Here is a 26,933-nt window from a genome sequence, read left to right as displayed (position 1 = left end):
AAAGCCCCACGTTTGATTGTAAAGTTCGGAGATACAGGCACCTTTATATTTGTAAGCGTGATGCTATATGAGAAGTGGTCTTTGTTTAATGTAAAGCAGTATGACTATAATAGAGCAAAAGATGCAGAGGGCGTGTTTGTGTAACTTGAGTCATTCAGCACAGGCGATGCATGATTCTTGTACACTATTTAGGAATAGTTTAAAATGCCAGCTAATAACCTTAGTCCTCCCATCCTCCATTGTTGTCCAACCCAATGCATACGAACGATTGTCCTGCTCCAGCCCAGCATGCCCATCATTTAACTTTCATGATTCGAGCTAACCTGGTAGTAAGGTAATGGCTGTTGTTGGATCATCATTATCATGTAAAGTGTAAAATGGCAAACACCCTTTTGCTGTACGTGAGGATCATCATTTCTTTTATTTACGTGTACCTATTATCTATCGTGATGGTGATGATGGTGATGGGTGAGCTGTGTGTTTGGGTGGATGGTGTGTATAGGGTAATTGAGTGGCCTCAGTGTAATAGCAGTAGGGGATTTAAACTTGGGGACGGTAGCTCCACGACTTGAGACAACGCTTCTCTTCTCTTTCTCACTCCTCTGCTTTTACCCCATTCACGACATTCCAATCAAGGTAATGTGTTATCAAAGAGTGCTCTTGTTGACTGTGAGGTATTAATAATGTAGTTCTGGACATGCATTGTCAGGGAGTGAGTGTGTTCAAGTGCTGAGGAATGGAGCGTGGTGGGTGGTTGGTGGTTGCCATGGCGATATCGTTGCTTCCTCTTGTTCGTTGCTATTCCCGCTCTACGCTTGGTGTCAACAGGTACATTCAGAGTCCAATGTTGCAGCCGAATTGGTTCCATTGACGCGTCAGCTTGTACAGAGAGCAAGTTTGGTTTCAAGACGTTGGCTGGTTTGGCGTTTAGTTTCGGCTCAACTATACTACACCATGGTTTTCGGTTTCCAGTAACCAACAACAACGGGTCTTTGTGTATATGGGAAAGGCAAGTACAATGCAACACACAATGAAAAGGGTGATTATTGTATATGAGTGCTCATAATGAATTGAATTGGGTTCTTTGGTCAGACAATGCAACTTGGGACATCATCATCATCATCTCTTTGGGTTCAAGTCCCAGCCTGTATCAAGTGGCCGCTGCGTCGCTCTACACTAGCCAAGTGTGCTGGAAAAGCTACTTGGAATGCCGCCCAGGGCTCTATAGGCCTGCGTTCAGTTGATGGGTCGATGACGATGGGTTTTTGGAAGAGCATGGTCACCGTGTTGAGGTAAAAGGGGATTTGCAACAGCTTGTGAATGTGTTTAACCAACACTCTCTTCTCGTGCCAGGCTCGTTCTTTCCCTTGAGGATTTCTTTTCATGAGGTGGGAAATGATTGGAAGGATTGGGGATCATTCTTTCTTTGGAGAGGATGAATGAGGACAACTATGGGCCTGAACTCTACGTAAGTGAATCCTTCCTTGCCATGGATCGAACTGGCCTTGCGTGATTTGTGCAGTGCTTTCTCAAGAACAAGGGATCTCGTATGGTGGTGACTTGGTTTGTGAATTCCTTCTGATTTGCTTTCTTCCTTTGGGAGGATCGCCTAGCGGTACACCAAATCATCATCATTCCAGTATCAGATGGTCTAACTTGGCTGCTTTCTTATTTATAAAGACGACCATTACGATGATTACCACATTCACAGCAATGACAATGATAACGATAACGAGATTCAAAAGGAAACCTGCAAGGCGCCGATCCCATTCTTTTCTACTTACGTGTTTTGGATATTGGTGACGAGCAGATTGACGACTGTAGACAAGCACGAGTATGGGTACGAATGATGACGGAGGACGACTACGACAATGGTTGTGGCAATGTAGCAAGATAGCTAGATGAAATAAAGCATTGTTGATTTATTACACGCTAGCTTGTGGATTACATCGTACTATTGCTTCGAAGATGGAATAATAAAGGTGGTCCGGTTATCGGTTATGCAAGAAATATACGGCTTTTGTGATACAATAAGGAGGAGCAGGATGACATTGAGAAGAGAAATAGTGAAGTGATCCCTCCATTGAGTCTCAGAATGAGTGATCCATTATTAACATGTATACGTATAGTTTTACATACACAAGTTGCATGCACAAGTGTTATCTTCCTAAAAGTGCTGTTGCCCATTTACTTTATTGCCTCGTTGGCTATCTAACGTCACCTTCGGGATCATATAAAAGTAAGTTACCCATAGGAAAGGATAATTCGATCGTCTCAATATATGAAAGAAGCAACAAAAAGAATCCATCATCATGCAAAATTTAAATCACGTGACCCACGAAAAATCCAAAAACAAAAAGATGATTGCAGCTTTTGAAGCTGTTACCAGGCGATCCGAGCTGCCAGATTCGAACTAGCGACCTAAAGATGGCAGTACACTACAGTCTTCCGCTCTACCAACTGAGCTAAGCTCGGATTTGCTGTTGTTGATTTTTGGAGCAGAAGGTACTATATAAAGGACAAAATTTCCTAATGTGGATTGCAAAAAAAGTCGTCGTATCGATACCGTTCGAGTACCATGGTGTAGCGGAGCATTGTAGGAATGCAATGGTGTAATGTGCATCGGGGTATGGCTGTTCAATGGTATGTAATTTGGAAAAGAAGAGCTATCATTCAAATTTTTCGAAGAGCGACATGTATCCCATTCTCCGAACATGCCCCTTGACCAGGGCATTTTGACACTTGTCATAGGTGACTCCTCGTAAGTAAAAAGAGCCAAATCGTGTTTTGGAAAGCTCTTTATAGACTGTAGGAAACTTTTAGTCAGCGACTTTATTGTTGAGCCTTGTCGACGTGGCATTGCCATGGTTGATGGTCAATGGCTCATTGCATTCCTGTTGTGCTTAAAGCAAGGCGCTATCTAGATTTTATATATACACGGTTGCTCGACTGCTATTCTAAGTTTCTTTGACATCTCCTAGCAACGCATACCTTGGCTCATCATAATCCACATGTATCCAAGCGCTCATGAAAAAATAAAATGTTTAGTACATTGAACATTTCGTCCTATTATATGGTAGATGAACAGGCTAAATGGGGTTGTTGAGAATGAGAACGCAGCGGGAGAAGGGTTGAGAGGTGTAACAAAAGGTTTGAAACAGGGGGAGTAAAAAAAGAGAGAGAATGCTATGAATGCTTGGCGTACAGTTGGTATTTTCCTCGTGACATTTGTATAAAGGGCAACTTGGTTTTGGAGCCATCTGTCCGCTGGATGTGTGCCTGTTACATGTTTCTTAAGCTGATGGCCCGATTTCCCCATCCTCGTATCATCATCATTGGCATACCTCTGTATCCGTTGCCGTTAACAATTTGGCACTATATCGCCCTGCGTTTGCATCCACCACAGTGAATTGATCCCCTTTACGGAAAACCTTTCCATGGTAATGTAGATGTCCTTGATAGGCGTATATAGGGCTTACATTCGTCCCGAGCGGTGTGTCCAGCACTTTAGATTTTAATGTGTCGCGAGTCATGTTGAATGTTGATGATTTTTTCTCTTGGTTGGTTGAAGTCGCTGATGCCAGAATGTAACATTTAGACGCATGTACATCCATCCAAGATGAGATATTGTTACTTACTGGCAGGTATAATCTATTGTGTATGGTGTGAGATACAACGTAACACCAAGGATCCATCCAAACTATAGCTTACCCCAAGAGCTACCAGGTCATCCTCAACCGAATCCTTTGCAAGCCCCTCTGCTTTGGGTGCCATTGGAAAGCCGATAGAGTGCGTGATCCGATGTAAATCCCTTGTTTCTTCGCTTTGTCCACGTTTACGATGTACAAGTACGTTTGCATCAGGAACGCGATCAGCATCTATCTCTGCCGTAAGCCATTTGAATTCGATATACATTGCTGCTCTCTCCTTACCTGTGAGCGGTTCATTGAGCTTATCCCTCTCAGTATCAAGATCCCATCGTTTCCGATTCAACGTATCCAAGATGCTCCTCCGTAAACCATTCTTTCCACACTAAAACAAAAAGACGAATGTGAGCCATGATGCCTTGCACATGCCATGCCTAAACATGCGTCACTTACCACAAAGTCAATATTAGCTTGGTATTCCAATCCTTCAAATTGCCGTTGATAGCTAACACGCTTGTATTTCCTCCACGCATCAGCAGTCTGTATCCTTTGATTCTTTTTCTTCTCAATGGTCTCCATCATAGCCATTAACTCAGGGTGTGTTCCTGCAGCAAGCTGTCAGCTGAGAATAAAAATAAGACGCATGCTGCTGCAAGTTACCTTGTGCAATCATAAGAGCTTCTTCATTCAATTCGGACATTTTCTCTTGATACATTCTGGTAAAAAGGTGTATGTGAGTGCCCATTCCTTCTCTTGCCGATACCTGATAATAAACGTACTTGTCTCTTAGTCGAGCAAACTCAACTTCAATCTTGGTTAATGCATCCAAAGCTTCCTTGTGCCATTGCTGGTATTCTTGATCACAGCCATCTTCCTCTGCAAAGAAAAGGATTGTAAGTAAAAAAAACGATGACCAGCACAATAAATTCACACGCTTACCTTCATCTTTCTCTGGTTTGTCCTCTTGTTCCTGATTTGGCTCTTCTTTTGGTTCAGCTTCGCTAGAAGATGGCAATTGAGAACCTTCCGGCACATGATCGGAACCATTTTGTTGCTCTTTGAGTTCCATGATCTTGCTAGACCTCCTTTGTTGCCATTCCTCATCTTCCAAGGTTTGAGATCCACGCCGTTTCCTTGACGATGGTGTCATTGGTGATTGTGGTGTAGGTGATGTGTCATTGTCATTATCGGATATCTTGGTTTGTTGCTGGTTTTCATTCTTATCTCCTGGCAACATTGATGCTGGTGATGGCGGGGTTGAATTAGAGGAGGATGGTTCTGCTGCTGCTGCTGCCGTTGTTGTTGATGATGATGATGTAGTGGCTGCTGCTGCTGCTGCTGCGGATGATTCTTCGACAGGGCTCATTGTACTCTTTGTTTGTGCCTTTTCACCATCACCATCTTCATCCTTGATATGTATATCCTCTTGTGACTCATTGACAATGCCATTGGCTTGTTGTTGTTGTTGTTTTTCCTCTTTTGCAACTGTGGTATCTAACTCGCCCTTTTGTTGTTGCTCATTCTCGTCCTCCTCGTCCTCTTCTTCTTCTTTGGATTCATGCTCTTGTTCAGGATCAGGTGATAAAGGTGCATTATCACCCGTCAACGACAATGAAGATAATAGCGGCTCTTCTTCGTCATCCTCATCATCACGATCATCCATGTCCATGGGGGCGTTGCTTAGCGTATCGGAACTGTCTTCGAATAATCCATCATCAAAAACAGCATTATCGTCTCCCGTGGTTACGGTTGTCACTGCTGCTTGACGATCATGTGAGGGTGATAGTGGTGGTCGTGGTGGTGGTTGCGCTACTGGAAGCTGGTCATTGTCATCCTCGTCCATGACAATCTTTTCCGTTGGAGTGAGAGATCCTTCGCCGTCGTCCAATGCAAAGTCATCGTCTGGTCCTTCGTTCATTCCAGTATTGCCATCGTCATCACTGAGTTCAGAGGGAGAGGAGCCGAGCGATAGTCGAGAGGAACCAGGTCGAGTGGATGCATCGTCTTCAACACCATCGCTTGAATTCACTGACGAAATGCCTTCCATAGTTGCTGTTGGAATCCGCTTCAAGGAGTCTGTGTTTATGTTCTTGTTCTTGCTTGGTAATGAGCCAATCGTTCAATCGGTCACCCAAAGTCTGCCAGGGAATGGAAAAACGGTTGTGCAAAGGGAAATGAGGCGTGTGCTGTTGCTAGACGCGATAAGAGTGGTATGCACGGAGCAAACGGAGAGCTGGTTGCCAACGTGAAAGAAAAGTAAACACTTTTGTGAGAGGAATAGTTGGCAGGGCGGAAGAGTTTTATAACAAGAGAGATATAAAAAAAAGAGAGAAAAAGAGAGAGCAGCAGACTCACACACTCACCACCACACACACAACCACGCACACTCTGCTATCGGCGCCTCACCCATTCGTCGTCGGTGTCTTCTCCCAGAACACTTCAACCAGATCCGGATATCCAAGCCACTGTCATTATGCTAGTACTCCTCCTCCTCCAACACAAATCATTTATCATTGATGACCCTCTCCTTGACACATGACAACATTTCCATGTTTTCCATATATGCATCTCCCTTTTTTTCCATCAACCGTATCGATGTTACTTAGCTGTTGCGTGGCAACCCGGTAGTAAAGCAACCATTTTTCCATAATCCGTCAAAGTTGAATAGCAATGATCGACAAAAGTGCGAGGGTATATTCATGTCTAAACTTATATACAAAATCAAATGAAAAGCTAGATACGTTGTTGGATGACCAAACCAAGGAACTATAATAAAAGAATTAGTCAATTGCACTTTTCTTCCACAACACCCCTTTACATACCTGCTCATATGCGATTTGAATAACTCCATCACCATCCGTATCAAAGCGTTGGAATGCCATTGTCAGTGATCGGATAGTAGCACATACTTGGACAAAGTTGTCAAAAGTAATGTTTCCACGTCCTATGTTGTTGTGATCTTTCCATGAGAAAACCTTATTTCGGCGCATGTGTGTGTACGACTCGGCACAACACCACCACCATTCCCTTCCCACATACCATATCGATCAAACTTTTGAATTAGGATATTAACGAATGGTTCCGAAAGGTTGTATCCGAATGTTTGTAATGCATGTCTCAGCTCGCGAGCATCAATGTTACCAGATCCATCTGTGTCGAATGTGCGGAAGCAACGTTGCCAATCTTCGATGTATCTCCAAAGCCCCGTGAATTCGTTAAAATCAATGGTTCCCGTGTTATCAGTATCAAACATGACCACCATCATGCGGACAGTCTCAATGTTGAAGGGTGTCCAGTCACCATTAATAAGTGCACGCTGCAGCTCGTCAACGGTAAGGTAGCCAGAGTTATCCGTATCAACGATTTGGAACCAATACCATAGCTGGGGATCAGCTCCGGGAGGTGGTGGGCGCACTTTTGTAAAAAAAATGATCCAACCGATTAGCCGATTTGTGTGTTTAATATACCGAGGAACAATAGAAACTTACTGCTTGGTCGTTGCATTGGTGGATAACCACCAGGTGGTGGTGCCTGAGCAGTAGCAGGCGACTGAGGAGGATAACCTCCTTGAGGAGGAGGATAAGAAGGAGGATATTGGGATTGAGGATAAGGACTTTGTTGGTAGTTGTAAGCCATGAGTTAAGAAAAAGAGGAGAAAGAAGAAAGTGAAAAGCGAAAAAAAATACGCTTGCCATATTTGAAGGAACTAAGCATCTGCTGAGCAATCATTTTGTGCTTGGCAGTCAACAGGCTTTTTGGTTGCTGCGGCGGCGGCAAGGTTATCTTGCTTTCCAAAATGTGCAATCTCTCACTTTTCGTATGTCGTCATCAGAGCCCCAATTAGTCATTTTGCTCCTTTGCTTAACCAATCCGTGCACAATGCGCCGCATGCTCTTGTCTCACCGAAATCATGCTTCTTTTCTCTTTGCTCATTTTAGTACATTACTTTGCGGGGTTCTGTTGATTCGTTGCTCTACAAGACGCATGCATCGCACTTGTGGCAACAAGTAGTAAGGATCATCGGGGTCTCTTGTGTCACCTGCAAAGTATATTAAGATCTTTTCGGAATGCATATTGCGTAAGACACGCACACAGTGCTCACTTGCAAGACATGCTCAATGGCATTGTTGTAGCAAGGTATAGTACCTTAAATACCTTTTGGCGCATATACATGAATGCAATGGCATGAGGAGTGATCATGTTTCAATATCCGATATCCACATTTAGTCGACTGTCAATTCCCATCTTGGATCTACAGGCATGGCTTGATCGTCAAAAAAGTGCGTTATCCAAAATTAGATCATAGGCTGCTAGCTTGTCAATCATGCAAGCTCGCTCTCATCCCATGCACTCATTTACAACAATAGCTCGAGGGATTTCTTGAAGCTACTGAAACAGGCCATATGTGATCTAGCAAAGTGTCATTGATCCGCACCATATTGTTGTGGATCATGATAAGACAGCAGGAAAGGTTTCACGCTCAACATCCCTTTTATCAATCACTCCCCAAGCCTATGCTGGATTATCCAAACTATAATGGTGAAAGCAGCACACAGTGCAATGATCAGATGGAGAGCTTTCTTGAAACAGGTATCGCGTGAAAAGCTAATAACAACAATAGTCGGCATATACTTAAGATGTGTTGATCCAAGAAAGTCTTGGCCACGTTATGGCTCGATCGCTAACGCAACCCTGTCAAGGTGGATTATAGGTAATGCAAGGATCAAAAAATCCAGCCGTGTGGGTCGAGTATCGGGTGACCATCATTTACTGCATGTAAGACGAGTATTGCCTGATGCAGCACAAATACAAGCAAAGTAGCTAAACATGCACGCACGATATCCATAAGCATAATTGGCTTTGGTTCAAAGTTTACCAAGCAAACAATCATTGACCCGGGTTTTGCATCACGCACTACTACGCTCATTCCTTTGCTAGGGGACAACGATTATCCAGTGAAGTATAAGCCCGAAGCGATTATGCTTTAAGAGGAGTATCATATTTGCCCACACTGCCACATTTACGCGGGCATAAGTGTTACACTAGATGTCGCGTTTTTCATACTTGCAGTAGCAAAATAACCGGAGCATGCAGATATACGTGCATCATTGTATACGAGCAACTCTAATTGAGTATATCTTGAAGGTCATGCGTGCTTGTGTGGTAATTTCAATGGATAAAAATGGTGCCAAGGTGAGAAAAGGGAAAAGTTTTTCCTTGTAATTTGCAGCTAGTGGCGGCATGACCTTGAAAGTAGCGTGTTAGTCTCATCGTATGTCGTACACACACACACATGCAAACAACAAATAGAAGGTGGACAACGTTTCTAGCCAACTTGGAGAGTCGAAGCTGTTATCGCGTTTTGTTATCAGGGCTATTGATAACATCATATGCTTCATGAGCCGAGAAGGTGTCATCAACGTTATCTTGGGTTGCACACGGCCACACTAGGATAAAGCATGTCAATCTCTTTGAATCACGGGATCATCTTTTATGGTTTTGCATTATGCTCAAATAATCGTGTGAAGAATAACGATATCACTAATCACGAGGAATCATGCATTAGGATCGCGTGTGAACTTGGCTAGCAATTGGGACATCCATTCGCCTATAAATTGATGGGACATTCTTGTCACAGCAAACAGCATAAACAAACACGTCTTCTTTTTCTTTACTTCAATCCATGACTTACCAAATCCCTATCATTGACTTTAAGGACTTTGAGACTCGCTCTGCCGAGATTGCCAAGGAGGTGTTCGAAGCATGCACAACCATTGGCTTCTTTTATGTTGCCAATCATGGCATCCCACAAGAGATGATAGATGGCGCTTTTGCATTGGTGAGTGTATCGGGTATATACATTTATGAATACACGCTAATGATTCGTATGGTGATGATAGTCCAAGCAGTATTATGATTTGCCATTCGAGGTCAAGGACCAACAAGCCATCAAGGACAATCGTGGATACACGGGGCTCTACGTACAAAGGTATGATGATGATGCGTATGGTATCCATTTTCAACATTTGCTCATTGCAACGTATCCATAGGCTCGATCCTGATCGTCAAAGACAAGGTGACCACAAAGAGTAAGGCATCCTTGTACTAACTGCATCATCAATGATACGCTGCTAATTGCTACTACTCCGATTTTAGAGCTTTCAACTTTGGTGCCTTTCGCAATGGTGATTATGCCTGGCCACTTCCTGAAATCTTTAAGCAGAACAAAGACCAATTGGAAGGGTTCTCACGTGTAAGTATTAGAGGGTTGCTGATAAATGATATGACTAATGTCCTGTATTTAGCGCTGTCATGCATCTGCCATGAACATTATGGAGGCTATGGCTATTGCTCTCGAGGTAAGAATTAGCCAACTGACAACACACCAGCATGTGCTAACACGTGTATCATAACCTAGATCCCCGAAAAGGATGGAGGAAAAAACTGGTTTACTAGAGCCCATGTTTATGATTCGCCCAATTCGGCTGGCACACTACGCTTTCTAAAGTACCCTCATGGAGCAGAGTCGACATACAAGGAGCCAGGTCAACACACATGGAGCACCATGCATCCATCATGATCAATGAACAAAGCACTCATTTCCCGTTTTTTATTATTATAGTGAGAGCTGGAGCACATACGGATTATGGAACCATTACGTTGTTATTCCAAAAGGACATTGGTGGCCTTGAGGTGCAAGCAAGTCGCACCGAATGGATCTCAGCTCCTATCATTGAAGGCACCATCCTTGGTAATAATGCTTTCTTTTTCTTTATCTTGTCACCATCATGATCACTTACATTGGACCTTGATAATAGTGAATGTGGGCGGTATGTTCGAATATTGGACAAATGGGCTTTTCAAATCTACCATGCATCGTGTTGTTTTCAGACCTGAGCACCAAGAATATGACCGATACTCCATTGCCTTTTTCTGTCAAGCGGATGGCAACTTTTCACTTGATCCAATTCCTAGCAAAGTTATCCCAGAAGAACGTCCTGCTTCTGGTGAGATCCCTGCCGACAAGGTGGATAAAATCACAACAGCTAGAGATTATTTGGATATGCGTTTGCAGGCTGCCTATGCTGCACGTCCCCAAGCTGTTTGAAACAATAAAGGAGCTTTAATTTTGTTTATCAAATCCTGCTTTTATGAAGCATCATGTACGATTGATATTGTAAACGCGACATTTACATAGGGTACACAGCTTAGGTTCATCGGCGAATGGCTGCATGCATCAAGAGACGTAGATGTTGTGTATCTCTCTCATCATCCGATCAGCGTCTCCATGCGCATTGTGCATCCCATGCAGCCTGTAGTTTCTAAATCGAGCACGTACAAATAAAGGTATTTCGGTCTTTAAAGACAATAGGACAAAGGAGTCGATGTTGGGTGGACAAAGAAATGCATAGGGCCCAACAACAGACATCCCTTGAAAACATTCATCAAGCGATTCCCTTACAAGAATGATGCAAATACAAGGTTGTGTGATCTACAATTTTGTGGCTGTGGGCTGTTTGGTCGTGTTAGTGAATATGTAGTGACGATGTCATAGTAGGTAGCACTAGTAGTCGATCCAATGCACAATGTGTAGGGGAGAGAAGTAGTATTTTACGTGGTGAAACTCATTAAACGCGCGCAATTAAAGTGCAAGCGGGGCACAATGGATTTTCTTTGTATCCGGATACCCCTGAAGAGCACCAGTTGGTGCAGCTGCATTAACAAAGTAAGGCACAGCAGAGCATCGGGATACCAACAAGACACCCTTGGACAGCAAGTTGATTATGTGACACAAGGGCTTTTAAAAATGGAAGGGGGCAGTCAATAACAGCAATCTGACATGGAAGAAAGAGCGATGATGATATGGGGATGTGGCATAATTTCAAAAAGACGACGTATAAATGAAACAAGTGGATGATTAGATGCTGCAGATGCTGCACTCCTTTGTCCCTTGAATCATCTACAGCTCTGTTAGAGAGCGTATGTATATGTGTGTATGGCATGCTTCAATGTTGTGAGTAGTACACAGTATAGTTTGTCAATTTTGCCTTGGGTGGGTTGCACACGCACAGAAGCACATGGTGCTTCTACCACTATCCAGCTTTCTCCTCTCCCCCCCCCACTAAAACCACCCATCTGTTTCAAACAAGCATAGATCGACCAGATCGACATGGTACGGCTCATCTTTTAATAAATAGCAATATTCGCGTAAAAACACCTACTTTCTCATTTACACATCATCTATCTAATCAACTAGACCCCCCAGTTTGCCAGGGCATCGCCGACATCTTAAGGTCATACAAGAGCGTTTGATCGAGGCAATCCCAAAAAAAGCTTTTTCTTTCTCTCTTCTTCACCTTTTACCACCACATCGTCTTGTGCTTGTCACCGGCAAACCGTGCCAATAATCCATAACGAAGCTCCACGGTCTATACAACAAGTTCTTGCACATCCTCGCTTCCCACTCTGCAAACGACACTTTTGCCACTAATCATCACGGCATGTCTGCTTCAGTTGCTGGGTCGAGTACCCCATCGCCTTTGAGAGATTGGTTGCTGCCAATGCCACAGGATATTGGGATCGACGATTCGTTTTCAAACGACCTTATTCGACAATTCGACAAGAAACGATCGCGATTACGCGTAGAAATGATGCAACAGGTAAAAGGAACAAGAGAAGAAAAAAGAGAGAGAGGGAAGGCTGGTTGGGAATAAGCGATACAGGGCGTGGATGGGGGCTATAAATGGTAATTTGACAAGGTGCACATGGCTGACATGTTCTTATAGTCCGGCACTGCTGGTCCTGCTGCTTTTCCACCACCACCATTGACCGATTCAGAAGACAACGATTCCATATCAACATCGTCACCACAGCAACCATCACCACAGCAACAACAAAGACAAGGTGATTATCTTCAGCAACGTCGGCGTCAAGAACTCATCGATCAAGAAAAAGAGAAACGACGTCGTTCAGCAGGTGATTTATTACGACGATCATCAGCTTATTTGCGTGCCAAGATTGATGCTTTTCGAGGAAGTACTCGTTCGCATGATAATCTACGGGAAAGGTATTCATCGACAACAACAACACCGCCACCACCACCACCAGCGGCAGCCTCATCCTCCCCATCCAAGCTTGTTGTCAATACAACGATTGCTATTCCGCAATTCAATACTTCTACACAGCAAAGCCGGTTCTTGTCTCCTGCAGCAGCAGCTATTCAGCCACCTGTTATTACACAATATCCTCCAAAGCCTCTAAAGTATTCACCTATTGATCCACCTTCGGATGATACAAGCAGTAGCAGTCGTCATGGCAACAACAAACGCCATCATGGTATTATCCAGCATCGTATCTCGTTACCAGCGTTGCGTGTGGTGGGTAGAGCTTCAGGAGAACCTCGTAGGCGTTCTGATGTAGGTGTCGGTCGACAACAACAGAAAAAGACATCATCGTCGGGCGGTGGTCCAGGGGATAAGAAATTGCCATTTGGTGCTTTCAACAGGAAGGGGAAGGAGCGAGCAACGGCTTCTTCAGCGCCACCCACCTTGCTGAATAATGGTACCTGTGATCCGCAACAGCAACATGGCAACCCATAATTCTACATCCAAGTTCTCTTTCAGCATCACTACTATGTCATGAACGCACACGCACATTATCACATATTTATTCATCATCCACAACAACAACAACTCCCAACTACGTTATAGACTTAAATATTCCTTGATACCTTTTCTATGTCAGCACACTTGGACAAGTGTCCTAATTATGGTTTCCCCCCTCCCCTTATACCCCCTCTCTCCCTCCTAGATATGTTGATTGCTTATTGCAATACACAACCAACCACCACTTGCTACTTGTACTAAACACAGTAAACAATGCGTTTATATTTATACATGTATATGCAGCAGCCGAAAGCCATGACAACCTCTAATGTATAAACTCATCTATCCCAAAATTCAGCTCCTCAAAGTTGTTTTATGCAAGTACTATATATACACACACTCTAAGGATATCTAGATTATGATTCATCGAGCATGGAAGAAGGATCATGAAAGTCGTCAGGTACAATTTCAAAGTCTCTGCCAATCGATCTTTTGACGGTCTCCATATCTATCACACCAAAAGGTTAACTCAATGTATGCTTGCCTACCCCCCAACCACAAAAAAGAGCTGCGATGATGACTTACCCATTGGTAACCGCTTCCGATATAATACTTCCTTGATCCTTTCAGGATGCTTTTTCTCTTCTCGATTAAACTTGTTGCGCACTTGGTTGCGTGTCCGTCCAGGAAGTAAATGGGCCACCATAGTGAAATCAGTGCCAAATTGTGCAATGGCCTACAAGATACCATAAATACAAAGACATCATGCATGAATCAAGCACATCACACTTACGTTGTAAAAGTCCATTGTCTCATAAGGTGTCCACCGTGCTGTATGGCTCTTTTTACCCCAAGTTTGACTGTTGAGTTTGCGCGTCATGTTGGTTTCTTCGACGACTTCCATGGCACTGGTATCCACCACGGCGTGTTCATTGGCACGATCCACGACAAGCGAGTCTGTATCCAAAACAATTTGGCCATTGATCAACCGAACTTGAGGCGCATGCGACCTGTATATATACAAAAGTCAATGTCATCATGTCCCTTACAAGTACTACAAGATACTTACGATTCTTGAAGCACACTGCTACTCTCTTCCCTCCTTCGTTCTTGCTCACGTTGTCTCTCTTCCGCTTCTCGTTGTCGCCGTTCTTCATTTTCTCGTTTTGTCGCTTCAAGACGTGCACGTTCTTCGGGTGATAATGTGTCGGCTTGCTGAGCAAGTTTTTTGTTGGCGAGGCGTTCAATTTCCATCTCCTTGTAGATTTTGGATACGATACCAGTCTCCAAATCGTTGACGAAATCGGACATGCTTCGATCAAGAAAAGTGGGAGGTGCTGGATCATCGTTGATATCTTCAAGCGTCTTCCATTTGGTTGGATCCTTTAGCTCACGTTTCTTTTTCTTTTGGCGTCTCAGCTCCTTTCGAAGTTGTTCACCATATTCGCTGTCTTCGTATTCACTACCAAGTTCATCCTCTTCTTCTTCATCATCCTCATCCTCAGAATCCATAGAGTGTCGATGTCCATTGAGTCTCCTTTTGCTGCTGCTGCTAACACCAGGAACACCAATGGCAATCCCTTTTCCTTTGTTACGACCCGGCTCATCAATGGCGGTACTTTTGCTTCGTTTTGCTGTAGTAGTACGACGATGACGAATGGATGGACCAGGTGAAGGTTCTGGGGTGAGTTCAAGTTGATATTCCTCTTCTTCTTCTTCTCTTGGTGGTGGTGATGGTGATGGTGGAGGTATGTGTCGCTCATTTTCATTTACAAATGTGAGTTCATCAGGACGCTTTCTAGTGGATGGTGGTGCTCCTTTGAACTTTTTGCCTCGTCTTGCCACATTGCGTCTACCAGAGAATTTTGATGATGATGATGCCGATGATGATAATATAGATGGTGGTTGTTGTATTGATGGCTGTACTGATGGTAGTGAGGGTGGTGGTGATGGTGATGGTGATCGCTGTTCAGGTTTTAACGAGAATGATATCCTGCGTGTTTCATGATGCGTCTCACTTGTGTTACTGGAAACGGATGAACGACGAAAAGGACCCGGTGTACCAGGATAGAATGGTGAAGGTGTATCAACCACGGTCTGTGGTGTCATATCAAATGGTGTAGGCGTTTGCGCTGTACCAGACGGCGTGGCTACAGGTGTCTCATCGAATGGTGTAGGTGATGGTGCAGCCTCAGGTGTAGCAACAGCTATTGATGTTGCTGCTCGACTTGTATGATAATCATTATTGCTGCTGCTGCTGCTGCTGCTGGATGCAATAGTAGGTGGCAACGAAGAGCTACTGCCAGCACTGGATGAAATGGTAGGTGGTAAAGAGCTGCTGCTTTGAATGGTTGGTACTATCGCATGCCCCACTGATGGCCTTCGTGCAATGGACTCTTTTGGTGTTGTATCGGTCGACGATTCAGCTTGACTGCTTACATGGGTCGTTGGCGATTGATCCTTTGGCGACTGATCCTTCGGCGACTGATCCTGACTCTGTGTTGCTGATTTCCTAGGACGAGCTTTTGCTTTGGGTGTAAAGCGTGTACTGCCTTTCTCTGGAAGAAACAATAGACATGTGCGTTTAAGTATTTATTGATGGGATGTAATCGAACATATCTAGTTGGCCACTTACTGACACCAAGCGAAGTGAATGATGACATGTAATAGGAGAAAAGGGAAGAGAGGCGTATCGCGAATTATCTCACAGCCAACAACAGTTTTCAATTTTCACTCACAGGTAGGGTAGAGAGGCTACTTTTTCATCCTGACGTGTCATGTCTTACTCAATAACAATGTCCCTTCCTCCCAATCACAAAAGCAACATTATACAGAAACAAGTTTATAGGCTATCATCATTTACATTTATTTGCATCATTAAATCTACCATTGGGAAAGAAGCTACTCTTTTTACCTACAAAGAACTGTAAGAAAAGTTAGATTCTGGATATCATCATAACCTTTCACCCATCCCAAACTCAAGAGAAAGAAAGAGAGAGAGAGATAAAAAAAGCAACATCTTCAGAGATTGTTCACCTTGGAAAACCCACACCTTACGTGAAGGTGTTGAACATCGGAAATGTGATATAATTCGGGTCCAAAAAGTTGTGCATCATGTCGGTTGCATCTCACACACTCTCTCTCAACCACTTGAGCCATAGAAACCATCACTGTATTTACCTTGGAAATGAAACAAAACGAGCAAGTTGTGTAAGGAAGGAAAAAACCCACTGTTGTGCGAAGAAGGCTCCTCTTTATAACAAGAAAAAAACTTTTCATTCTCCCCCATACGCAGTCATCATCGTTTCTGGTTCCGCAGGAATAGCCGTTTCCTCTCGTTTGCTGCTGCAAGGATCTTGGATTTCGTAGCCTGCTTGTTCCTTTCTTTTTGCTTTTCATCCTCATCCGATTCAAGTTCGGATTCATCACTCGCCACGAGCTCATCATGTTTTCGTTTGTCACCAGCCTTGAGCTAATAAAAAAAAGAAGTCTATTAGCATCTATATATATAACAATGACACTTTTACGTACGCTGTCGGGTATACTATCACTTTGTACAGGACCAAATGGAGGAGGGAGGTTCATCTTGTTCATCAAATGCAGTGTTTGAACATAAAGTCGAGGAACAGTGGCAATGGCATGCATGATGTTGTTGAGAATCTCAGGCGAAGGATCGGGATAGCGGTATCGTAGATGCGGATTGGCGGGATACTCGATCCTAAATCCACTTTGTAAGCTACCCCTGTAAACAATGACAATGCAATAATGATACCATACCCAAGATGTGGTGCAATAGGAGTTGGGTTCAATTCTGCAGTCGATGGTGCGGGGGATACGTGTTGTTGTTGTTGACCACCACCTATTGCACTTTTACATATCCGTTATTCCAACATGAGTTATAAAAGTAGCCAAGTATCATTACTACCTACGTCTTTGGGGTATTTCGTGATGAAGGATTTGGCTTTGCATAATCGACTCGAATCTTTTTGTAAGCATCACCGTATTGATCAAGTTGCTGTAACTGGCTGTACGCTTGTGCTGCAGCTGCTGGATCAGCAAAATCCAAGAACACGGTCCCTTTCTATGCATAGATGCGTTGTTAATCGCCACACGATATCTCGAGTACACACACATTGATCCATCATACCATGGCTGCACTTTGCATGAGTCGTATATCCACAGCATGATATTGCTTGAAATACTGAATAGCCTGATCGGTTGTTTCAGCAATCGATGGTGGTGCGTGCTTGACGATCAGCGTTGTAACCGTGTCCTTTCGCGGATGGTCCAAGTCAGTAATCTATTGCTCACATTGCAATGTGGTGGTGTTGCTGTAGCTACCTGTTGTTGTGGTGGTCGTTCATGAAGGGCATGGTATCCAGGTGCTTCCCTTTGCATGGAAACGGTTGTCGTGGAAAGGCAAAAGGTCTTGCATAGTGCTCGGGCTCTGAGTTGTGTCTCTACCACCGTCACTTGACACAATGCGACGCAACGAATCACTTGTCCTGGTAAGCAAGCAGTTGCCATTCGTCTTGACGAGATCGCCCTTCCAATTCAAGTATATCAGATCGGGTCCAATGTGGTGTTGGTGCCGTACAAGGAAGAACATGTCTTAAAGTACCACGAGTGGATGCAATCGCCGTTTTTGCAAGGTAGATCACTTTTTGCGTATACAAGGTGTCAAGGAGTGCTCATACGCGTTGTATAGAAATGACGGCTTCAGAACCGCTTACTTTGGAGGAAGAATATGAAATGCAACGTTCTTGGCACGAAGACGAGAAAAGTAGGATAAAGCGAGATGATGATGCCACAAGCTGGATGCTAACCCTCGTTTGACAGAATGTACATTTATCATCCTTGCAACACCAGAGGATACCAGCAGCATTGATGTCATCAAAGAAAAAGCAGGTAGGTTATTTAAACACGTGCGTATGACAACAATGTAATTGACTTGGCGTGTGCATATCACCACAGTGATGATCGGGGATGTCAACATCTTCTTGAACGATCCAGATGATGATCCAACGTTTGGAGAAATTGAAATCATGATCGCCGAGGAGAAGTATAGACGCGGTGGTCGTGGATTGGAGGCTCTCAAGATAATGATGGGTTATGGTGAGTGATCATGATTTGCTTGATGATGGCTGCCAGGTGATTGATCCTTTTGTCGACTAGCCTTGATTGAACTTGGTATCCGCACTTTTCATGCAAAGATTTCCTTATCCAATCAGCCAAGCATTGATCTTTTCACGAAGAAACTCGGCTTTTATCCCGTATCTGAATCACGTGCATTCCAAGAAGTTACACTTGAATGGTCGTTGTGCGCTCCTCCTGCTCAAATCACATCGGACAATGAAGATGCGTATGGTGCAAAAGCAACCACGGCACAACGGGAAACAATCGCTGATATTCAAAAGGAGGTGACCAGCCTTTGGAATAACAAGATCCAAAAAGCACAATGGAAATAGATAGTACATAGAACGCACCATATAATAGAGCAGCTCTTTTTTTTCACGAGTACATGGTTGATGTGTGTGAGCGTATGTTTGTATGGGTTGCTTTCTTCATGCGACATATTATTCTGCTACCTCGTCCTTTAGAACACAGGATCAATTGTATTAATAAGCTGTGAGTCCTGAATGAATTCAAAAATGCTTCTTAGCCGTGTGTGTGTGTGTGTTACTTCTTCAGGCGACATGCATTTCTGCTGCGTACCAACATTTGCATAACATCATTGGAACACAATAGGAGAATTAGTTGTATTAATAAGCCCTTTACGTATGACCAGACCCAGTACCTTGGCCATCAAAAATCCGCACACAATGAAATAGCCTACATGCATTCGTGGTCTTTAGTAGGCAGTAGGTCATTGTTTGATACCTGTGATGTCTTTGTTATGCTATACAGCACACTTTTATCTCCCTAATAAAGGCGGTCTCTAGATCTGAAGGATGAATTAGTGCGAGTGGTTGATCCCACGGTCGGCTGTAGTATATATGATACTGCTAACAAGCTCCATGATAGTAAATCCCAAGCTAAAAACATAGGGTTTGGGATTACACCGATTATCGAAAACTGGTTAATATCACTTGTATGCATCATTTCGAAAGGTTTAGTAAGCATTTATAGCCCACGCAGAATAGCTATGCGCATTGTTAGTGAGGGTGTTTAATAAAACAGGAAGCTTTTTTCTATGATCCTTTGGCAAAAGTCTTCTACATTACGTCTATATCGGAAACAGCAGAACTTTATCCCACCTACGGAATACATAAAGCTTGATTCAAGCATGCCCTGGGAATCGTGCGAACCACACACAAGCTTATAAAAGATAAGGATTTTGTAGGTGCTATCGATTTCTGATATCCAAAGCTAAGAAAAGAAGAAATGACTGCATCCACCCATGTATTTTCTCAACTCTCACTTTGCGGAAAAGTCGCTGTTGGTAAGTGTATATATATAATACATGCAATTCAAAAGCTGAAACGCAAATAATAGTGACGGGAGGGGCACAGGGATTAGGCTACGAGATGATGCTTGCTCTTGCTGAAGCAGGTGCCGATGTTGCCTGTATAGACTTACAAGTTGAAAACGGTGCAAAGGCTGTTTCAAAGATTGAAACGGAATGCAAAATCAAGGGAAGCAGCTGGGGATGTGATGTGACCAACGAAGAAGACGTTGCCAGAGTCTTCGATCAAATCGAGGAGCACCATGGACGAATCGATATTCTTGTGGCAGCAGCTGGCATAAACCATGTATGCCCATCGCTCGAATACTCAGCTCAGGGCGTTCGCAAGATCTTGGATGTCAATGTGGCTGGCACGTTTAATTGTATGCAGCAAGCGGCAAAGTAGGTATAAAAGGATGATGATGTTGTTGTTGTTGCTTCTTTTGCTTACATAGACAAAATCACCACCGCCAGGCACATGATCCTTAAAAGTATTCAAGGTTCCATCATTGCTATTGCATCCATTTGTGCTCATGTTGCCACTCGTCCTCAAACTCACATACCCTATAATGCTAGCAAAGCTGTAAGTGTTATGATAATAGAGGGAAAAAAGGAAACAGGGTCTGATTGTTGTCTTTATGGAAACAAAGGCTGTGCATCAATTGACAAAATCGCTTGCATGTGAGTGGGCTCCTCATGGTATCCGTGTTACGTCTATTTCTCCTGGTTACTTTGATACAGCCATGAATGCACAAAACATCCGCCAAATGGGCGAACAAGGTGTCAAAACAAAGCAAACATGGGAAGCTGAGACACCGCTTGGTCGAATGGGCAAACCACACGAGCTTAAAGGAGCAGTCGTATTCCTTGCTTCCGATGCTGCTGCTTATATGACAGGCACAGACATCGTGGTTGATGGTGGTTATACGTCTTGGTAGAAGTAGTAGCATGTATGAATACAATAAATGTTGTTGTACATGGATAAGGTATCCTTTTATATGTGACAAGATGGATTACATGTATAGAACAATTTCTTGGTTCATGGAAGGAAAAAAAAGCAGTAATAGTATGTTACAAAGGTATAAGTAATCTAATCCGATTGAAGACTCTTGAGGAGATTCTCAGCAAGTTGTACATCATCATCTCGCACATCTTGTTCTTCTTCCTCGGTTCGTTGACGACGTCGTCGAGTACGTGGTACAGTGGGTTCGGCATCAGCCGATCGCAACTTGGCCAAAAGATTATCCATCATCTTGCGATCATCCTCAGTACCTGTTCCTTCTACAAAGGGGGAGAAAATCAGTAAATTGCATGGATTGTGTAACCTGTATTCAATATCCAAGCCATACCTTCGCTCAAATCAACGTCCTCAGTGCGTCGTTCCTTTTCAGCAGCTTCCTTTTCTGCAAGCTTTTGGCGTTTGGCTTCAAGACGTTGCTTACGTAATTCCTCTTCCTTTCGTCGCTTCTCTTCTCGCTCTAGCTTGAGAGTGTGTTTCTCCTCAGCGATCGCTGCATCCTTCCAACTACTAACAAATCGGGCAAATACACCGAAAAAGTCATCGGGTCGCATGACCTTGGGGTTCTCGCCATAATACACCATGACATCCTTCCACTTGGCATCCATATTGATGTACACCGTTTGTAAGTCCTCAAACTTGTTGGATGCTTCATTTTCGAATTCAGTCATGACATCCCGGAAACAATCACCTTCTTCAAGCGTCGTGTCTTCAGGCTGCCACTGTGTACCAAGCTCAAGAGCCAATTCCTTCAAACCTTGTCGCATTTCAGTGTATTGCTGCACCAAGTCATTGAAGCTCACCATAACTACCATTCAACAGTTAAAACGAGACCTCTTTTTTCTTCCCCCATTCGTGATAATTTCAACATACTGCGAGCAGCTTGTCCCGTATCCTTGAGATCATGCAAAAACTCAAGAAGGTGTGGGAATTGTCGTCGTGTAACACCAGCCAATACGTGCAATAAAGTAAGCGATGAAACATTGGATGCCTTCGTGTCCGCAAGCTTGTTGATACTCGAAATGCGCATACCAAACGCACCACCTTGGAGACTTGACGCGTTCATAAAGTTGCCAACGAGAAGGATCAACTACAAACCATGTTAGCTATATACAGCAAATCCATTAGGCCATATACTACTTACGCTTAGCAATTCTCTAAAGCTTTCAGAATTACGCAAGGATTCCGAAACATCCAATACCAACGACATATTCTACATTGAATGAAGATCTATGAGCATCCACCCACATACATGCTTATACAACTCATTGTAAGCCTTTACGTACCTTGTGCAGCTGTTCATATCTTTCCCAGAATTGAATGCGCAAAAGCATGAATCGAAGGCGTGGTTCGTATCTGTAGATTGTTGCCATCTACCATTCATCGCATCATGTCAATAACCCCGATCGATTTCATCCTTGTATGGGTATATACCTCTACAGTGAACTGCTCGGGGTAATCCAATTCAGCTCGCTTCTCGTCCGATTCCTTCATGTATTTCTCCATGGTACGAATATCATCATCTTTGCTTGGCAAGTAGGCGATCAAGTTGCTGATAAATGTCTCTGTGCAAAGCTGTTCATCCATTTGCAACAATTGGCGTCGAGCTTCCTTCATGGTCATGTTCTTAATCTTGGGCAAAATGGCCAAATCTGTAACCATCAATCATCATTTGACTTATTAGCATCATGTCCTATGTGTATCCTTCACAGCAACAACAACAACACTTACTGATATTCCTGCTCTTTTCTTTACTCAAGAATTTCACTGCATCCTTCCGCTCTTCAATCTTGGCCTTGAGTTTCTTTTCAAAGAACAAATTGACCTTGGCAGGGAAAAGATCCTCAAGTTTGGAAAAGACACCCGCTTCATCAAGCGTATCTTCCATCCCATTTTCATCCACCGTCTCGAGTACCCAAATTGTCTTGTCCACACCACGAGCATCCAGTTTTTGCCACTGCAAGTTCTTGAGTTTGGTATTGGGATAATGACGCAATTCCTTACGAAGAGGACCAGCAAGAGGTGCATTAGGTGCATTGGGTCCTTTGGCACCTATATCAAAATCTAGGATGAGTACCACACATACAATGAAAAGTCGCTTTATTCAATTACCTGGTGGCGGCGGCGGCGGCGGTGGAACACCTGGACCTCCTTTAAATGGATGTTAGTCACTTTTGTATCATACATAGAACGATCAACAACTTACCTGGTGGAGGTGGAGGGGGAGGAGGAATACCACCTTTGATAAACGTTAGTATCATTGAATAATTTTGATGTTAAAAGACCTTACCTGCACCTGGTGGTGGTGGTGGTGGTGGCGGAGGAGGAGGAGGAGCACCACCTATTACACACATTAAGTCAAATGAACAAAGTTGGCAATAGTATGCAAAATCATACCTGGTGGTGGTGGCGGCGGTGGAGGTGGAGGAATAGCACCACCTATAATATAAATGTAAGTTGAGTGAAATAGAATTGGCAATGATATGAAAAGTTGTACCTGGTGGTGGAGGTGGTGGAGGCGGAGGTGGGATACCACCTATAATATCACATGTGTTAGATCAAATCTTGACAACAATGATCACAAATCATTACCTGAACCTGGTGGTGGCGGAGGAGGTGGAGGAGGTGGAGGTACAGAGCCTGGATTAAAGCAAAGTTAATCCCATGATGCAACATTACTTTCATAAAGCTTACCTGAACCTGGTGGTGGAGGAGGAGGAGGTGGTGGAGGCACAGAGCCTGGATTAAAGCAAAGTTAATCCCATGATCCAACGTTACTCTCATAAAGCTTACCTGAAACCGGTGGTGGTGGTGGAGGAGGAGGTATAGCAGATGAATCCGAAGATGGCGTACCTACACATTCATATGTATGAGATGCCACTCTGGTTAGCCATATAAGGAAAAATAATACATACCAGATGATGGTGGCGGCGGTGGTGGCGGTGGAGGTATATCAGAAGATGGTTTGGGCGTGCCTATATACAAAGGTGATCAGGATCTAATCCTACATTGGTAACGTCTCATTTGACTTACTTGGTTCGGTTGTTGATGGTTCTGGTGTTACATCTAATATATCCAAGAGAATGCTTAGCCGCTGACTATATAGCAAGATTAGATGGATCTTACCCTCTGTTGATGTCATCTCATCCGATTGTGTATTTTGTGCTGATGATGGTTTTGGAGAATCTGAATCCTCTGCTGACGAAGCAGGTGGAACTGTACCAGGAATAATAAATCCACCAGGTCCAATGTTTGCTTGATTGTTGTCTGCTGTAGTGGGCATAGGCTGTAATTGCAAAAGATCAATAAGAGGATCCAAGCCGAATACAAAGAATACATACCAACTTGTGCTTTCCAGACATCTTCCAATCATTTCCTAGCACCAAGCCGTTACTGACAGGTTGATCATCGGATCCATCCTCATATTGTTTGAGTTTCTCTTGAAGCATCGTAATGGTATTTCTGGAGGTCTTGAGTAGTGCTCGCAAGGACGCCAATTCCATTTTCATATTCATCCGCGATCCTTTAATGCTAATGTTGAGTCACCTTTTTCTTATTACATCCCTCGTCAACTTACGTCGTGATACGCTGGAGGATTCTTGTGGTGGTATAGAAGCTTGGCCACCTGCTTGTGAACGCCAATGCTCCAATTCCAACTTCAATTCCTTGTTTTCAGCAGCAAGTCGAATAGCACGTTCCTGAACCTCGGATGCTTCGGCTTCCATTTCATGCAATCGATCAAGTTCGCTGAACTTTTCAATGAGATTGCCAACCGAGACACCAAATGTAGAGCTGAAATCACCCGCTGATACACTGCCACGTCGATCCATAACAACCTGATTCACCAATTCGCTAATCATGCGATGATAATGGGTCCTAATAAAGAGGTAAGTAACTATTCAAGTTATCACCCCATCCATTTCTTTGCACTCACTTGTTTTCAGAATCCCCTTTGATAATCAACATGCTTCGTAGTGTAGAAATCAAATGATCTTGTGCTCTTGGTGCTTCAGCAATGCTATCCATTACCAGGTCGAAAAGCTCGTTTGGTTGTGATATATCTGAATAAACCGATAATTCGTCGCCAAATGCATCCTCTTGATCATTCTCTGCTGCTGCTCTATACATGTCGATCTGCTTGTTGAGATAGTGATAGTCGAGCCTTTCAAGTTTTGGTAGAACACGGAGCATGCCAGCAGCATTCAATTGATTGCGAAGATGGATCCGTTCATGTACCTCATTTGGCACTTTGTTGACAATGATATTGATCAGCATCATGTTCGATAACTACCAAAAGTTATACATGAGCGACCTTTCTTTTCCCTCTATGATCCAAATGTCAAGAAGATCTTACCGCATATTCCATTAAATGGCTATCAGGTGCATTGTAAACGCCAAGGCTTTTCAAGTCGTCGCTCGCTCCAACAAGTGATCCCATCTTTCCTCGACCATCCACTGTATTCTCCAAATCCTTGATCCATGCATTGAAAGGTCCCAAGTCACCACGATGACTTCTTAGCGAATCAAATCCATTCAAAACGTGACCATGACCAACGGGCTTCTCGCACAAGCATATGAAGGAAAGCATGTCGCACACGATCTTGCGTGTCTGCCAATGAGGACACACCAAGGAATAAACGATGGACTCGATGTAGCTCGGATTCGCAATCACTTCACGAACACCCCACTAATAAAGATGATTAGGCGTCATTCTCCTGTATCCATTCCATCCCATCCTCCAAATACTTACGCGTGTATTGATAAGCACTTTGATGCATTTGACAATCTCGATTTCAAGCTCCAAAGTCTTTTCATTTCTAAAGCATGTGAAAATTAGTGAATGAAGAAGATGAGTTGTTGTAAATAGATCATACCTTTCTGTTTTGTGATTCAAGTACGTAAGGCCATTGCATAAGACATAGACGCCTTTGAGATCAATGAACTTGATGACCCAACTAGTGGCATATGTATATAAGTATCCATCCATCCATCTTATTCTTTGACAACAAACTTACTCAATGGGCCGAGTTCTTAAGTTTACGGTAAGATGATCCACCAATGCAGGTGTCACAGCCCGTAAATCAGCTTCCATGAACTTGCGAATAAAAAACTCGGGCGAATAACGATCGAGGTCTGAAAAAGTGGATGCACCGGGACCAGGTTGAGAAATAGGGACACCACTCGTGCTAATGCCAGTGCTACTTGAAGGGCTGATATTGGTGGGTGGTCCAAGTCGACCTGGATGTGCTGACATGCGATGTTTCTCAAGGCGACGGCTGCCATGCTCCCATGTTGCTGACCACATTTCACCTGCTTTCTCGGCAAGCACATTGATAAGGGGTGGTGGTGCATCAGGATCTTTATCGTCAAGGGCTGTTTTTCGACCTGAAGCAAGCTGCTCTGCCTTTGGATCTTGGCTGATAAGTAGCCACTTTTTCTCAACGTCCCATTCCAACATGGCCTTGTATTGTTGCTCGTCTCGAATGCCACGTCGACTCTATTGTGTGTGCACGTGTCTCGTGTCAGCATACCTTTGTGGATAAAAGAAGAAGAACAAGGGACACTTGCCAGCATTTGCTCAAACATGTCGTTAATCTGTTCGGGAGGTGGCATGGCTGCAAAGGGCGAGTTGCCATAGTCCATTGACTGTCGACCATCCATGTGTCTTCGACTATCGATCGATTGCCGTCCTTGATGCCAAAGCCAGGTTTCAGTTGATACACGAAAATAGTTTGTGGTTTCAGAAGAGTCGAAATACCTGATGAGAAAGTGGGCGATGTTGAACGATCGTCGGCGGTAGGTCGCGAAGAAGAACCGGTACTTGGAGTTTTTGACCAACGCCTTCCAATTTTATCAAAAAAGTCTGACATAAAATGAAAGGAGAAGGTGGTGGTAGTGGTGCGTGGTAAAGGATTGTTTCAAGGTAAAAGGGGTCAAATGGGCTGGTGCACGTACACTCACTCACTCGGGATTTGTCGTTTCGGCCGCCCGCCCAGTGCCTTTGTTCCAAATATAGAACCACAGTTGAATACGCCACAATGCAGTATCAGGGACATTGACATCAGAATTTGCTGACGCTTGTTGTGCAACCAATCACCCCCTCCTTCATGTTTGCTTTGTTTGTCTTTAGCCATTATCACCTTGATCCAATCCACAACAATCATTATGTTGTACTTTTTTATTCTTCATACTACAATCAATGTAATAAAAATAAACAT

At 43.6% G+C, this 26,933-nt stretch overlaps 9 protein-coding genes and 1 non-coding gene across 10 annotated transcripts; 4 read left to right on the top strand and 6 right to left on the bottom strand.

The window, feature by feature from the left end:
- Nucleotides 1-2,393: 2,393 nt before the first annotated feature.
- O0I10_001157 lies at nt 2,394-2,475 on the bottom strand. The gene has a single exon. It is a non-coding gene; the product is annotated as a tRNA-Tyr (tRNA).
- A 711-nt stretch (nt 2,476-3,186) lies between these two features.
- On the bottom strand, nt 3,187-5,694 carry O0I10_001156 (uncharacterized protein; the record flags this gene model as incomplete). Its single annotated transcript, XM_058481254.1, has 9 exons — nt 3,187-3,279; nt 3,345-3,574; nt 3,639-3,651; nt 3,712-3,878; nt 3,933-4,032; nt 4,101-4,252; nt 4,308-4,363; nt 4,427-4,523; nt 4,587-5,694. 9 exons carry the CDS (start codon nt 5,692-5,694, stop codon nt 3,187-3,189), a joined length of 2,016 nt encoding a protein of 671 aa, XP_058347892.1.
- Nucleotides 5,695-6,380: 686 nt separating this feature from the next.
- Nucleotides 6,381-7,283, bottom strand: O0I10_001155 (uncharacterized protein; the record flags this gene model as incomplete). Its single annotated transcript, XM_058481253.1, has 4 exons — nt 6,381-6,413; nt 6,470-6,606; nt 6,687-7,061; nt 7,136-7,283. The coding sequence occupies 4 exons, from the start codon at nt 7,281-7,283 to the stop codon at nt 6,381-6,383; spliced, it is 693 nt and encodes a 230-aa protein (XP_058347891.1).
- A 2,047-nt stretch (nt 7,284-9,330) lies between these two features.
- O0I10_001154 (uncharacterized protein) lies at nt 9,331-10,755 on the top strand (the record flags this gene model as incomplete). Its single annotated transcript, XM_058481252.1, has 8 exons — nt 9,331-9,486; nt 9,548-9,636; nt 9,698-9,736; nt 9,804-9,900; nt 9,953-10,006; nt 10,066-10,192; nt 10,270-10,398; nt 10,466-10,755. 8 exons carry the CDS (start codon nt 9,331-9,333, stop codon nt 10,753-10,755), a joined length of 981 nt encoding a protein of 326 aa, XP_058347890.1.
- A 1,393-nt stretch (nt 10,756-12,148) lies between these two features.
- Nucleotides 12,149-13,246, top strand: O0I10_001153 (uncharacterized protein; the record flags this gene model as incomplete). Its single annotated transcript, XM_058481251.1, has 2 exons — nt 12,149-12,307; nt 12,434-13,246. 2 exons carry the CDS (start codon nt 12,149-12,151, stop codon nt 13,244-13,246), a joined length of 972 nt encoding a protein of 323 aa, XP_058347889.1.
- Nucleotides 13,247-13,668: 422 nt separating this feature from the next.
- On the bottom strand, nt 13,669-15,915 carry O0I10_001152 (uncharacterized protein; the record flags this gene model as incomplete). Its single annotated transcript, XM_058481250.1, has 5 exons — nt 13,669-13,760; nt 13,838-13,988; nt 14,046-14,262; nt 14,322-15,810; nt 15,888-15,915. The coding sequence occupies 5 exons, from the start codon at nt 15,913-15,915 to the stop codon at nt 13,669-13,671; spliced, it is 1,977 nt and encodes a 658-aa protein (XP_058347888.1).
- Nucleotides 15,916-16,550: 635 nt separating this feature from the next.
- Nucleotides 16,551-17,650, bottom strand: O0I10_001151 (uncharacterized protein; the record flags this gene model as incomplete). Its single annotated transcript, XM_058481249.1, has 6 exons — nt 16,551-16,724; nt 16,784-16,970; nt 17,030-17,119; nt 17,182-17,333; nt 17,400-17,525; nt 17,594-17,650. The coding sequence occupies 6 exons, from the start codon at nt 17,648-17,650 to the stop codon at nt 16,551-16,553; spliced, it is 786 nt and encodes a 261-aa protein (XP_058347887.1).
- Nucleotides 17,651-17,733: 83 nt separating this feature from the next.
- O0I10_001150 (uncharacterized protein) lies at nt 17,734-18,720 on the top strand (the record flags this gene model as incomplete). The annotated part of the gene is made up of 6 exons (XM_058481248.1): nt 17,734-17,760; nt 17,820-17,904; nt 17,961-18,035; nt 18,092-18,160; nt 18,227-18,367; nt 18,428-18,720. 6 exons carry the CDS (start codon nt 17,734-17,736, stop codon nt 18,718-18,720), a joined length of 690 nt encoding a protein of 229 aa, XP_058347886.1.
- A 916-nt stretch (nt 18,721-19,636) lies between these two features.
- On the top strand, nt 19,637-20,635 carry O0I10_001149 (uncharacterized protein; the record flags this gene model as incomplete). The annotated part of the gene is made up of 4 exons (XM_058481247.1): nt 19,637-19,694; nt 19,748-20,099; nt 20,172-20,280; nt 20,348-20,635. 4 exons carry the CDS (start codon nt 19,637-19,639, stop codon nt 20,633-20,635), a joined length of 807 nt encoding a protein of 268 aa, XP_058347885.1.
- Nucleotides 20,636-20,787: 152 nt separating this feature from the next.
- Nucleotides 20,788-26,585, bottom strand: O0I10_001148 (uncharacterized protein; the record flags this gene model as incomplete). Its single annotated transcript, XM_058481246.1, has 27 exons — nt 20,788-20,978; nt 21,047-21,523; nt 21,589-21,805; nt 21,860-21,928; nt 22,002-22,088; nt 22,150-22,367; nt 22,447-22,767; nt 22,828-22,866; nt 22,922-22,954; nt 23,006-23,056; nt 23,113-23,154; nt 23,213-23,251; nt 23,308-23,355; nt 23,410-23,454; nt 23,509-23,568; nt 23,631-23,690; nt 23,749-23,781; nt 23,842-24,001; nt 24,057-24,238; nt 24,293-24,591; nt 24,650-25,002; nt 25,070-25,402; nt 25,466-25,532; nt 25,590-25,670; nt 25,731-26,212; nt 26,284-26,405; nt 26,474-26,585. 27 exons carry the CDS (start codon nt 26,583-26,585, stop codon nt 20,788-20,790), a joined length of 4,221 nt encoding a protein of 1,406 aa, XP_058347884.1.
- Nucleotides 26,586-26,933: the final 348 nt, after the last annotated feature.

Source organism: Lichtheimia ornata (genome assembly GCF_029851405.1).
Source record: "Lichtheimia ornata isolate CBS 291.66 chromosome Unknown scaffold00003, whole genome shotgun sequence".
NCBI classification, from domain to species: domain Eukaryota; kingdom Fungi; phylum Mucoromycota; class Mucoromycetes; order Mucorales; family Lichtheimiaceae; genus Lichtheimia; species Lichtheimia ornata.
The sequence above is the reverse complement of the archived record's forward strand: the minus strand, read 5'-3'. Positions and strand labels throughout refer to the sequence as shown.